Source organism: Dermacentor silvarum, chromosome 10 (genome assembly GCF_013339745.2).
Source record: "Dermacentor silvarum isolate Dsil-2018 chromosome 10, BIME_Dsil_1.4, whole genome shotgun sequence".
NCBI lineage: Eukaryota > Metazoa > Arthropoda > Arachnida > Ixodida > Ixodidae > Dermacentor > Dermacentor silvarum.
Window position 1 is genome coordinate 154,502,831 of NC_051163.1, and position 14,580 is coordinate 154,517,410.

The following is a 14,580-nucleotide window of genomic DNA, read 5'->3' on the forward strand; positions in this document are numbered from 1 at the left end:
CGATCACGCATGCTCACGCGATAGGAACGTTTACACCAGAGTAAAGCTTATAATGTTCACTCTGCAGGATGGCACTTATCTCAGACATGCAGTACAATAGCCACAGAAAAATCACTTAGGCAGGCATAAAAATGACTAAAGGTCAGAATTTTGCCAGACTATGGCAAAACTTAGTTGGGAAACTGCTGATGTAAACTTGAAACAGTTTTGTGTGTCTGCAGAGCCATCAGAACAAACAGGGAGGTGTGATATCGAGGTTGGCACCTTGGTAGGGTGGCTAAAACTTGTAGGACGCTTAAGCTTCACCTTTAAGAGTGGAACGTGATAGCATTCAGAGATCCCCGATTCCGTCTCGTGCTTCCAAGCAACTGCAGCTTATGGAACTGTAATGTTTACCTTAAAACACTGGCATCAAATGCTATGCACGAAGGCAAGCTTTCTGGTTCTTTTTTTTTCTTTCCCCCACACGGTGGTTGCAGCCGCTGCCGCGGATGCGCGGAGGTAAGCGCCATCTGGATGGTGTTGCAAGAAAATGAGAGGGGCGCGCTGTGCCTGCTAAGACAGAGTGCAAACGCCAGCTGGAAAAGGGGTTTGTGTTTCAGTTTCCACATTACAGAATTATGTTCTCGTATATTCAAATTACAATCTGACACTATCATGTCTGTAGGCTGTGTGTAAGTCGTACTTTAAAAATTTCTGACGCATTTTACTTTTAGAAATTCAACTAGTTCAGTAACGCCTATACGCCATGCGGGAGGGCCTGCGTGGGGACTACTGCTGGATCAAGTTGATCTTGCATGAAACTGCCAGATTCTTAGCACGCGAGTTCTGTGACCCTCACCACTCTATCGTATTCGTTTGCATGCCTTTTCCGAGCTGTACAATGAAGTGATTTGGGAAACTGCGCTGTTATGTGCATTTCCCGCTCGATAATTTGTTTCCAGTCCTTATCTGTCCAACAGGAAACAAAAAGACAATGAATAGCTCCTGCTTATCGAACTATATTGCTATCGATACGAAACTGTTGGTGAAATAGCAGGCACTTATTGGGCCCTATTCATGCCAATACAAGCCTATTGGTACTAATACAAACGCTATTGGTCTAATATGCGACAGATAGATGTCACTTATTGGAGCCTATTGGTATTAATACAATCCTATAGGTACTAAATAGTCCATAGAGTTCTAATACATTACCCGTACAACCCATAGGGCAGCTCCATTGGGCCATTGGAATATTCTATTGGTATTTTTGCGAGGTCACGAGAAAGAAATTTACAGAAGAATAAAATTGGGTTGGAGTGCATACGGCAGGCATTACCAAATCCTGACTGGGAGCTTACCACTGTCGTTGAAAAGAAAAGTGTACAATCATTGCATTCTACCGGTGCTAACATATGAGGCAGAAACTTGGAGGTTAACGAAGAAGCTCGAGAACAAGTTAAGGACCACACAAAGAGCGATGGAACGAAAAATCTTAGGACTAACGTTAAGAGACGGGAAGAGAGCGGTGTGGATCAGAGAACAAACGGGGATAGCCGATATTCTAGTTGACATTAAGCAGAAGAAATGGAGCTGGGCAGGCCATGTAATGCGTAGGATGGATAACCGGTGGACCATTAGGGTTACAGAATGGATACCAAGAGAAGGGAAGCGCAGTCGAGGTCGGCAGAAAACTAGATGGGATGATGAAGTTAGGAAATTTGCAGGCGCAAGTTGGAATACGCTAGCGCAAGACAGGGGTAGTTGGAGATCGCAGGGAGAGGCCTTCGTCCTGCAGTGGACATAAAATATAGGCTGATGATGATGATGATGATGATGATGATTTTTGCAAGGACCTCCACATAGCACTGTAGCAAGTTAAAATATGGGAACTAGGATGGCACATTCAGTCTGACATGACCGCAGAAGGTCACAACCAGCCACTCTTACACTGCACTGGCACTGTGGGAGCAAGCAAATCCATTTCTTAGTAGTGGCGCCTAATGACATTGGGCACACAACTGCTTGGAAATGATCATAACTGGCTTTCCGGAGCTCTCGTTTCATAAGCTCCACCTAGGGGAGGAACTCAATCTCCTGGATGGCGTTTGGCCACTGGCAGCACTTAATTTTCTTTGTCACAGATGTCAGTTGACCGCTAACTCTTTTGTCACCCTGAAAACAAAGGATTTTGCAACATTCAAGCAGGTGGCAATCTTGGAAGTCAATGGGGTCGACGTGTAAAGTGACCAGGACAATATATATAGCTTCATCTCCTGTATCAGACTGAAAGCTGCTACCCCAGAATAAATGCGCTTGATAGGTAACAGAGGAGTTGGTAGAGGCAAAGTGCCTAGACAGATAGAATGAGGATGTTGATTTCAAAGATGTGTCCTCCAATACTTCATGCACCCAGTATGCACAGAACATTATGTATGCATTGAAATTAACATGACACTCTTGCCATATGAGAAAAAATGAGATAGTGTTAGGCTCTTGGCCTTCAGCTGTATGTGTTCTGTAAAACGTACTCGGAATTACTTTTTAGAAGTCGGCTGTAATCGAAGCGTTGAATGCTCAAGAATAATTTTTTAATGTGATGTCAGGAACTGAGAGTTTCGTTTTTATCGAGGCAAGCATGATTCTGTATTTTGTGACGTGCAACACTGCAGAATAGCTTGTGTGCTAATTTTGTGGTTTGATGGAATGGCTTTTGTAGCATCTTAGTGTACTGATAAGCTATGCTTGTCATCTTCATAGAAAGGACTAAACGGATTTCTCACCTGTTCTTATTTGGTGCACTGGTACTTTAGCAAGTCAACTTTTACTTTTTACAGTGGTAATCAGAATGTGGAGCCTCTTATTTGTCTATTGGACGCCACCGTGATATAATGAACTGCAAGCCAAAAGCCAATCGCTAAATTTTTTCCTTCCTTGAAGTGCATAATCATGCTCTCCTGATGTGCATTCTATATCTCGGACTTGCATCATTTGCTTGTCCTTGACATTGCATGGGTGTAAATGTGGTAATTACTTGCTTTATTTTTGCTACCATAATTGATACGTTGTAACACCGGCTACACACTTGTGTTTGTAATTATTTTGCTAGATATTGCAAGTATTTTTGTGTTTAGTAATTTACGTAAGTGTTATAGTGCTAAAGGTGTTGCTTCTAAACATTCAAGTGTTATGGCATTGGATTTATTGTTTTTGCAGTGTCCTTTAGTTTATGCTGTAATTCATGTTTAGGTACTTTGAAGAGTCATTATTACTGTACCTGCCAACATCTGAATGACGTGATGCTCGAATGTGTATTGTTTTCAGTGCATCCAAGTCAAAGGGAATGTGGGGATGTGCATGGTAATGCATTTACAATGTTTTTAGTGCATTGGCTTTGTAGGTGAGCACGAAAGGAGTGTGGGCATAAATTTTTCTAGTTTTGCAAATTGCAGCATATACTACAATATTTCACAATCCAACAAGCAATGCACTCACCAAACACAGCTGGTCAGAAACAGCTGAAGGGTATTTTAAATGTTTGTAAAGGTGACCTGACTGATACTATCAGGCTTTTTTGAAAGCACTGTTGTTGTGATGGCATTGTTATGTGCAATAATTTTGGTGTCATACATTAGTGATGTCATGTTAAGGCACAACCATGTGAAGTGCACAACTCTTGAACCACTGACGTAAGCCTAATTGCAGCTTCAGGGGTCCTCAAGCTTTGTTCGTTCGCAGGACTTCTGTGAAATTGCATATTTGTAACTCATATTGATATCTGATATATTGATTCATATTTGTAAATGGTTCTCGCTGGTGGAACACTGGAATACAAAAATGGCATGGTACAACCTGGGTGCAAAATGTTAGATTATTCGTGGCATTCTACAAATACATTTGTGGTAATTGAAACAAGTCTATGTTACTACTTTACTAAAAAATGCACGATTCAAAACTTTCATCAGTTTCAAACAGTTGAAAGTAGGCCTGTCCTGTGTTTGACCTTCCTTTTCTGCCGTGTCTCTTGTTTGTGCCTTAAAAAGTTTGTCAGAACATTCACGTCTGAAACATCCTTGGGGGATGAGTAGCTAGATTAACAAAGAAGTTAGTCACTGACCATGTCAAAATAAAAGTTTCAGTTCTCAGAACCCACCTTTAATCATCTGGAAAAGGTAAGCTGATCGTATTTATATTCTAAGATGTGGCATAGTAAGAAGTACAAGTAGATCAAAGGAAATAGGCAGGTTCCCTTTATTCTTGTTAAGGTTAAGTGTTAATTGAATTGGGAGCGATTCTAGCAAAATTTAGGTTGTCAGCTAAGTTGTCAGGTTCTCTCTCTATTTTTTTTTTTTTTGGTGATGGTTAATGCTTCATCTCATTCCATTATCTGCAACAGCATTCTATTTTGACGTGGTCACTGACTGCAATTCATTCTGTGACGTTTCACGTAAAACGCTTCCTGAAATTGTGTCAAGTGCTGAACTAATTTACCAGATGTTTATTGAGGATGTTATACATTATGACAGATTGAAGTGGGGAAAGATAGATTTCTTGTTACATGCATCATCAGATGTAAGACCCTTGAGCACAGCATTGAATAAAAATCAACTGTTGTAATCTTCTGTTCAGGGAACCATCACCAGGCCTGCTCTTTCGTGCCTGTGGACAAAGGCAACGGCTTGATTGAGTACCAGTGTTCGCTGTGTCCCTATAAGACCACCTGGAAAGGCAATCTCCGCTTGCACCAAGTGACACATTCAGACAAGTGTCCGTTCGTCTGCTCGCAATGCTCCAAGGCCTTCAAGAGGAATCACCACCTCAAGCGGCACCTGTTGCAGGTCCATGATGTGGGCCCAAATCTCACCGTTGAAGACTTTGGGTAGTGCGTTGTAGAAGACGAGAAGTGTAAAAGCAAGCAGTCAGTGCTGGAAAAATATTTTATCTGGTGCCTAAGATCTCGAGATTGCTTCTTTTCTTTCTCGAGTTTTTTTTTTTTTTAGCAGTGATTTGATCACTCCGAAAAGAGCGAAACATGGCACCATTGCCTGGAGTCGCGGTGATACAAATCGCACCAAGTGCAGTGGATTACTAAGATGGTGATCATTCATTTGTCTGCTCTTTGCTAGCATGAATTGGTAAAGGCAGTTTGAAGAAGATGTATCTACAGCGATATTCTTCATGAGCAAAGCCCTTGTGCCAGTACCAAATGCTTATTTTTAGTTTAGATTTCTCTGCCAGCATTTCTCTTTTTGTGTGCGTGTTCCCATGTTTCACTCTGACCACACATCTTTTCATCAGAGCTTGTACCTTACCCCCCTTGGACTGATATAAAATGCAGGCACAAAAGTGTAAGTTTTTGTTATGCAACTGTTTTCAAAAGAAATTTGTATTCTGTTGACTGCACCGTTGCCGTCTATTCTGTTGGCGTGACCAGGTTAGAGTTCCTGATACTATTGTACTTGGGCAGGACATGGTGGAAGTGTAAGCCCTGATGGTGTGTTTCTACAAGTTGTATTGCGCAAGTTTAGGATTGGATTGCTGCAGAATGAGCAAGACATCATTGAATGTGACATTTTATCCCAAGCTAACATGTACTGCCCCGTTTTTATTCCTGAAGATCGTTTGCCTTTGTTTGAAAGGCACTGCAAAAATGATGCTGGGCCCTTCAATTGTTCAATAAAATGCGTTGCTGGGCTAGGTGGTGCGTGAATAATTACGAGAATTGTGGTGAAGCAAAAGACTAGGGACAACAGAAGCAACGCAGACGCCTGTCTTTGTTATTTCTGCTGTCCCTTGTCTTTTGCTGCACCACAATTCTCGTAACTAACCCCTCAATTGCGTTCACCAAACCTTGGCATAGCTGACGTCTGTCACTTGTTTAAAAATGCCATTATTTGCCGTCTATACATTATCAGCTGTTCGCAAATGCATTTCCGTGCCAATATGCACAAAGCAAGAGAGACCAGCTACTGTTACTAACTGCAATCTCCTGCTGACTTTGGCGCCTGTAAAATCCTTAAAGTGTAGACATCGAGGAGCTTCCATGCCAAATTTTACGTTTGAAATGTGAGTACTAGATGCGTCGCGAAAAGCTCACAAGAATAGCCGTTTTTGATACTGAAGCTGACAAAAATGCTGCCATTACCACTTGCCAGAAATGATGTATGACCTTGAATGCTTAGTTTCTTGGCATGACCTCCAAGGTTATGCGGTGTCCACAGTGCGCTGCAAAACCTTACAGGCTGAGTTGTCATATGCGCTCACCATTAGGTACGCGTGTCGTCCGCTCAGGTGTAATTTAAGCGCTTCTAATACGAAAATTGTCAGACCTGTAGCTTTACCAAGATTGCTTCAATAATGTATATATACTTCCCCTTGTTAAACTATTAAGCCAAAGTGAAATTTTCTTGCATTTGTTCTTTAAGAGCGTACTGCAGTTGCTGTTACGACTACTGTATGTTAGGAGCACAAGGTTAGGACCCTGTGGTTGGTTTGGGACTTGACAATGCCTGGTAGGCTCTTTTGTGAAAACAAAAATTTATCTCTCGTGTCAAGACATGTTTACTCGACATCTATCCTGATAGATTTTTGTTTGTTTAAATGTTGTGCAAAAATAAAGCCCTACAGGGAAGCACAGTGTACATTGGTCGACTTGACACATGCCAGTGCCTGTAGTGGCAACAAACGTGTTGATATGCTACAATGGCTACACGTTGTCTCTATACGATGCGTGTTTAACCATTTCATGTGCAAGTGCAGTTGGAAATACGTTCCAGGAGTGGGCGAATATTCGAAATTTCGAATACGAATGTGAATAGTTAGTGTACAGTAGCCAATTAGAATTCGAAAAGGAACTATTCCTTATTTTCGAATATTCGAAACTAACCAAGTATTTCACAACAACCGACTGTTTATGTCTGGTTACTTCTCTTCATCTGCTAAACAAAGTATCATTAATTATCAGAAGTGGCAACGACAAAACGTTTTTAAGCAATGCAGAAATGAATGGCTAATGCAAGCTTGTCATTTAGCATTTTTAGCAGTTTAGCAGGATGTTTTCCTTGCAACAAGCCCTTTTACGAATCTATGGCATACAAGTCCTTGAGCAGCCTTTTTTTCCCCACAACTTCTAATGTTTTTCGGTAACCATTTATTTAGTGTTTTTGCAAAGCTAGTCATACAGCAGTCAATCTTTCTTAGGCAGCTTACTTGCAACCAGGCTCTAATGGTATTGAGACGCTATTCTGTCAGTTTTTCTAATGACAAATGGGGATCGTGTGTTTAAAACTGATCACGTGTCCCTGATTGCTAGCTGTCTTTGTTGCCCTAGTCGGAACATGTGTGGTACCTGATCATAGTACCAACATAAATATTCCTGTTGTAAATATATGCGTCCGTGTTCGACTAATTGAGATTCAGTTTGATATTTTATATTTACTATTCATATTTGAAAAAGTTGATATTCGCCCATCTCTACTTTTTTCTCATAAACTGACTGTTTATATTTTTATCCTGTGTCAACATCCTTCACAGTTCTAGAACATTTGACAGGTGTCCTAAATACCATGCTCTTGGCAACATTCAATATTTGAGTAAAGTTTGTAATGTGGGCTTTGCCTTAGTTTTGGTGTGTTCATGCTTTTGATGTGTAATTGCCAATGCAAGCTGATCTTGAAGTCACACTACAGTGATTTAAAATCTTGATCACGGGTGCTCTTCTAACGAGGGCTAGCCTGAAAACTTATGAAAAAAGTTTTTTATGTATGTGATGGACTTATTGTGCAGTCGTGAGCCTAAATAATAAAAAAAAAGAATCTGAAATTTATGAAGTTGCGTGACAGTGCACTGTCTTCCATCTTGTTTCTGGTATTCCTTGACTGAGAAGTACTGTTTCTAGGCTTAAGGAGATGGATTTTTGCTTTGTTGATAGACTTGCCTGTGTTGTAAACTTCTTTTATTATGTTTCAATGTTGTTAATTAATCGAGGCTGAAGGTTATGTGCAAAACATTACTCGCCGACAACAAGAAAACTGCAACTGAACTCGTGTGGTAGCAGCATTAATGCCAAGCATGTTGCATCACCTGAACATGTGCTGCCTCTGTTGGCGCTATTAGTTCTACAGTACCATTGGCTTGACTTACAGTATAAAGCTACAATAATGTTGCTTCGAGAAATAAGACTGGTGAAAGATAAGACCATCAGATAGATGGTTTCGACATTCAAATAGTTGGCTGTTGCTGCTTGGCCACAACTGCATAGACAGTTGGTGGTGTGCATTGCACAAGTAAAATTTTTATGGCCAAGTCCAGAGAGTTAGGGTTGAAGTCCTCTTGGAAGTAATCTAAGTACAACTCGTCCAAGGTACAACGGTCATGCATATATAATCTGAGGCATATTGATGCAAATTTTTGTTGCCGCAGTTTTATGCAATCGAACCTCGTTATGAGTCGCATCCAACACAGAAGTACCTTTGTTATATTTGACATTATAAACATATATTTTGTTACATGCTGATATAAGCAAGAAAAAAATTTGTCATATCCATGTTCATTGTATGGAATTTTGGCTGCTGTATCAGGCCTACTATGGTTAAAACAGGGCGGGGAGGGAGGGCGGTTAGTTTGTAAGAGTCCACCTAGTGGACTGTCTGCTTCTGCCGCCTCCGATTGGTTGGAGCTGTAAGAGCGAGACGGAGGCAGGTGCCAGTCTCCTTCTCGCTTGTAGAATTCCAGCCAATTACAGGCGGCCGAAATGGACAGTCCAGTAGGTAGGCTCTCTCAGAATACCCCCTTCTAATGATTGCAGAATAAGATGACAAAAATTCCTGCCAGTAAAATTTTCTTCCTGAAGCATTTCTAGAACATAGTTTACAGTGCATGTTTTGTCTGGCCTTGAACTACTGCACTGTTGGAACATGATATAGATCATTGCTCAGAACGAATCGGAGGTAGAAAAATTTGCTTACGGTGTTGGGTTTAACATTTTGAAAAAATGTGCTGTGAATAGTACTTGTATGTCAGTTTATATTGCTTTATGTGCCATAAAGCATGGACTGACACCTTTGCCTTCAGCCGTTTTTGTGTTGTGCAGCCCAATTTATTAACCCCTCTGGTGTACAAAGAAATTTAGCAGTGACTTGAAAAACTGTAGTTAGCATCAAGAAGCTAAACTGTGTACAACAGCTAAAGCATAGTTGGCACTAGGTATGCCTGTCATTTTGATGTGTTTTCCGATTCATGTCAAGTTGCTCTTTTGCCGTACATTGTGTGAATTGCCAATATTTCTGAGGTAGGCTGTCTTTAGAGCTTACAGTGAATTGCTCCTGGAACATTCAATTTTGTTTTAGTTTTAGCAAGTGTACGTAAACTGGGGTACACTTCACATTAATTTTCATTAGCACAATTCTGCTTTCACCGCAACTATTGCAAACATAGGGAGAGATAAATACATATAAAAATAGTGAACTAGAGATGCACGATGCGTGATGGGAGTTTCAGCGCAGAAGCAATGATAAACGTGTAAGACGTTTAAAGTTGCAGTTTTGCCCTGTATGCTGAGCAGTGTTACTGACAGGTTGAGCATTGTTAAGCAATGCACATCAAACACTTTTTGGATCATTTGTTGCAGTGGGCAATAGTCACTGTAGCCTAACATTGTTGCCTCGCAGTTCTTTTTAAGTCAGGCTTTGCGTACAGCCCATCCACTGAATGTGATGGAGGTTACACACTTCTTCTTAAGTCAGGCTTTGCGTACAGCCCTTCCACTGAATGCGATGGAGGTTTGGTTAGACTGTTCCAAACGAGTCACAAAGCACAGTGTGGTAGGGCATATGTGGTCCACAGGTTTATCTGGGTATGTTCATGAGCTTAATGAAGGGGGACACTTAAAGATTTCGGAGATAGCCTTGTACTGTAGTGATCGTTATGTCCTGTGGCTGAAATTGAAAGCAACTAAGAGTGGGGTGCAGTTCTCTCATCTGATGGAAGCTTATTTTTGTGCAAGCTGCTGAGTGCAAACTAATGCCCATAGCGTGTGTATATCGGTGACGTGTTGGCAATGCAGTCACTTGGCGTACACCTTTTTTTAGAGGAAAAGTTTGCAAGTGGCTATGCTGGCCTCATGGCATTCTTCAGTGTTGGCGTGGTATGTTTATACAGCAGCCTCTGCTTAAATAGAACTCGAAGAGACAGAGAAAAATGTTCCATTCAACTGAAGTTTAATTTAGACGAAAGACAGAAAAATGATTACCCATTATCTAAAGTGAAAGGTTCTAATGATTTAATTTTGCTGTAGGGAAAGAAAAACTTCATTGTGTAGTGCTTTGAGTGACGCAGCTCATTTTGCACAAGGCATGTGTTCATGTGCAAACACTTTTCCATGAGTTCTGCACAGCCGTCACATTCAAATTAGTGCAGCAGACTTGCACCTGCACCTTGTCTTAGTCTGGCCCAAAACAGTAATGCACATTGGAATGGTAATAACTATGTCATCATTAGCTAGCATGATGATCTTTGCCACAAGATTCAGCGAATACGTTGTTATGGAGCGATCAGGAGTGGCGCAACAGATAATAAGTGATCCCCTCATTCTTCACGTTCGATCAAACCAGTCACTCATATTTCAATGGCATGAAGAAAGCATTAGTGGCAAACGTGACTGTTAAGTAATATGCCACCTGTCATGCCATGTTCCTCTTGAGGAATAACTTTTTGCCTATGCATGAAGGAAGAAATAAACTGGGCAACCTGAACATCCAAGAGCAGCCATTGATGCGGCATGCAACAGCGCAAATGCCTGTTAGACTTCATTTTTCTTAACTATTTGGCATCGCTGTCTGGCATGGTGGTCAAATTGCTTCCGCTTTGTATGCAGTGTCATTGCCGATGGGTAGGGGGTAATTGAAGTACCAGTTCTGATTAAACGGAGCTTGCAAAAAGAAGCTTTTTGTTTAAACAAAGTTTATCATTGTTCCTGTGGATAACCAACCAACATTGGTCCCCTTGTTCCATTTATTCAGCATTTCTGCTTAAATGAGCGCTGTTTATCTGGAGTCCACTGTATCTACCACAAAGCTACGAGACAATGACCTACAGCGGGAACACAACTGCCACGATTGCATGGAAAGTCTCCGTAATGGCGACTTACGTAATACAGGCCCAGTATATTAAGTTTCCTTTGTTCACCTTCGTTTTTATATTGGTGCTTTAGCGTCCATCACGATTAAAGACCACCTGCTAGATGACTGAGACACTAGCCCTGCAATGGATGGCTGCGTCGGTGTGATATCGTTAGAAAAAGATACAAGACTGCAGCCATGTTTCAGTAGACTTTCCTTCATCTCCTTATTTGCATCTTTCCTTCCAGCGCATGATACGGGCTTTTTGGATAACCCCTGCCTGCCAGAATTGACAGTGGCGGCTGGAGTGGCAGCGACTGCTACCAGGCCATGCCCCGACCCATTGCACTCGACGGCGGCGGCGCCACTTGGAGAAGCTAGGCACGTAGGGGATGAACCGGCAGGGTCACAACATAGCGGCCGCTGCTACAAGTGCCCGTTCTGCGGCAAGTTGTTTGAGAAACGGTGGTTCCTGCAGCGGCACGTTCGCATCCATACGGGTGACAAGCCCTTCCGGTGCCAAATCTGCCCGGCGGCCTTCAACCAAAAGAGCAATTTGGTGGTGCACACGCGGCGCCACACTGGCGAGAAGCGCTACCTCTGCCACTTGTGCCCGATGGCCTTTTCTTGGTGGAGCTCATTTGCAAAGCACTTGCAAAAGCACGGCGTGCAGGCGTCACCTCAGTGATGGTAAATATTTGTAGTAGAACCTTGCTATTGTGAAAAGCTTTAGGCAATAATTTGTATTATAATGGAATGCTAGCACTAAAATGCTAACGACATTGCTGCTAATGGCATTTGGTGATGCTGCACTCTACCAAACCACATAGGCTTCCTAATGTGTTACGACATTGTATGCTCTGCTCTGCTGATGCAAAAATTTTCAGAATGATTCAAACTCCCAAACGCTGCACATTTTTTCATCAAGAAGCGTTGCACAAACTAAGAACGCTTTGGTGATTACTGGTTTCAGTCACAGTTGTCACAATAGGCCCGCACGAATATAAATTTTTTTGTTTGTTTGAAGCAAAGTTGAAGCGAATAGTAATAGTATCTAATAATGTTTAATCGAATAGTATGAGTAGGTGTGGGATTTGTATAAAACCTTAACATAAGAGCCAGATGTTGATAAATCAAAGAAAAGTTGCTTCTTTTCTTGCAAAAACGAAAACAGATTCATCTCTTGATTTAATTTATTTTCAAAGTGCCATTATTCGGACATTTTCACACAAAAAAATGCAAGTTCAACACTTCTTGCAATTCCAACTACACAGAAAATTATTTTACAAGCTGTCTCTCACTGTTGTGCATCAGTCGACTGAAAATTTTGTGTAGTTGAGATCGCGAAAGCGTTTGGCATTTGCCCGTAGTGCGTCGTCATGTTCTTGTGAAGCCTGACCTGGACTGCGTGATGCCGTCAGTTTATGCTGTGTTGCAAAATTTCAGCTTGATGCTTTCCGTCTGCACGTGAGCTTAATGCAGTTCATTCTGCATGTGCACAGATGAAAAAATTAAAGCAAAGTAACAGTAAATTTGGGTTTATATGGAGAATTTCGACTTCACAACAGTGGGAACTTCCTTCAAAATGTGGTTTCACAGTAGTGCGGGTCATGCTGCAGTGAAACCACATTTAGGGCAAAGTTCTCCGCCATCTACGTCGCTGAAGAGGTGGGAAACGGAGCACCTGGCTGAAGATGCGATGTAGACGACTCGTGCCTCCACAGATGGAGACTGTTTTTATGAAGATTTGGGTGTTATGCAGCTATTTCTACAGTTTATACACGCGGATGTAATTCCTTTCTAGAGCTGTATGCTTGTCAAATGTGCCTTTTTGTTGCCCCTGTTGTTCAGCTTGCGCTAAAACAAAAAGATGCCATACCAGCAAGCCCACATAGCTACCCTCATTTCTTTGAGTTGTAATGGAGGGTGCGGCTTATACACAAAAAAATGTGTATATTCGTTTGTTTGGAATACTTCTAAAGCTTCGAATACAGAAATTCAAGTCGAAGCGAATACAGAATAGCGTAATATTCGATTGAATATTCGAACATATTGAATATTCACACAAGCCTAGTTACTATCAATGTGGCTGTTTGCTTTTCTGACCCAGTATTCCAATAAAATGATGATGCCAAAATGGCTATATGCTGGCTAAAGCCCTAATTTGTTTTTCAGTCATGTGCTTTGCCACTTCTAACGTCATTAAAGCATGGCCCTGTGGTGTTAACGTGTTTGCATAGCACCGTAGGTGTGAACACAAAGGAAGCAGTGGCCAGCCTGTGCTGCTTGTTGCAGACGCTATTGTTCCCAACTTTCAAAGAAGGGTTATTTGGAGCAGCATCATGCGCATAAATAATGTTAAAGGTGCTGAATAGCAAGCACATGTTTCCTGTTCCTTCACTGTTGGTGAAATATTCATGCACGGCTTTATTTAACGGTGTTTGGCAACTTAGCAGCTTACTACCGTAATATCCTGCATCATCGCTCCCCCCCCAACCTTCCGCCCCCGCCTCAAATTCATAGAAAAATTTGGGTGGGCCATGTCTCGGGGACCAAAAAAAAAAAATTGGAAAAAGGTGGAAAAATGCATTTTTTCTTTGCATATAGCATGGCTTGACGAGAGATACACTCAGCTCTTATCGCTCCATGTTATCTTGCTCGCATAAAAACAATGTTTGCTGTCCTCGAAATCCATTGCTTGCATTGTGCGAGGGCAGCGCCAGAAGAGAACAATTCAAAGCCGTGACTGCGATCAGCCTGTGCCCAAAGCCGAACCAGTACGAACTTTTCGCATATTGCGAGGCCCGTGGTTTACGGTCTCTCGGGGTGGGCGATGACTGGGTGGTTTTGACACAATCAATTTTTTTTTGCCTAACAGGGGGGTGGGCGGTGGTTCAGGATATTACGGTAGTATGAAGTGAACATGTGCTGGTGGCAAAATAACCAAGGAAACATGTGGATAGCGTGTTTCAACAGTTGCACTGCTTTTATTTCCCCTCGTCTGAATGAAAAAATGGTCACACCTGTTGAATCCTACCGGAACTTTTTGTCACTTTTTTGTTTTGTTTTAAGTACATCTAAAGTACTCTTGAAAGTGTATCTACCAAAGCAATATTTTCGGTCGCTTGAGGATCTTCTCAATTCCACAGACTTGGATAAGGGCGCATCATTCTAAAATTTATTGAGATCTCCTAACCTAACCCAGTTTAAAACCGAACCAACATATTTGTTTGTGTATGTGGCTTAATGCAATGTAAGAAATAAATGCAGTTTGTGGCTTTCAAAGCCTGCAAATTTAAGTCACTGAAATAATGAATGAAACTGAAATGCTCAAGGGTTGTTGGCCAGCTTTCACTCTCCTCAATTTAGGACGGGTGGTACAAACATAAACAGTTCAGAAAGTGGTCAAGAGAAATAATCTCTAGCATTACTTCTAACTCTCAGCAATATGTAAAAATGCTTGTGGGCAATGTCTAGCACT

General features: G+C 41.6%; 1 protein-coding gene across 1 annotated transcript in view; it reads left to right on the forward strand.

Annotated features, from left to right (window-relative positions):
- Positions 1-8,612: 8,612 nt before the first annotated feature.
- The window catches only part of LOC119431946 (zinc finger protein 182), a 31,744-nt gene continuing 25,776 nt past the window's right edge, over positions 8,613-14,580 (forward strand). The window contains exon 1 of the mRNA XM_049658121.1: positions 8,613-11,785. Within this exon, the coding sequence (XP_049514078.1) occupies positions 11,245-11,785 (541 nt within the window). The 5' untranslated portion in view covers positions 8,613-11,244. The remainder of the gene's footprint in view (positions 11,786-14,580) is intronic.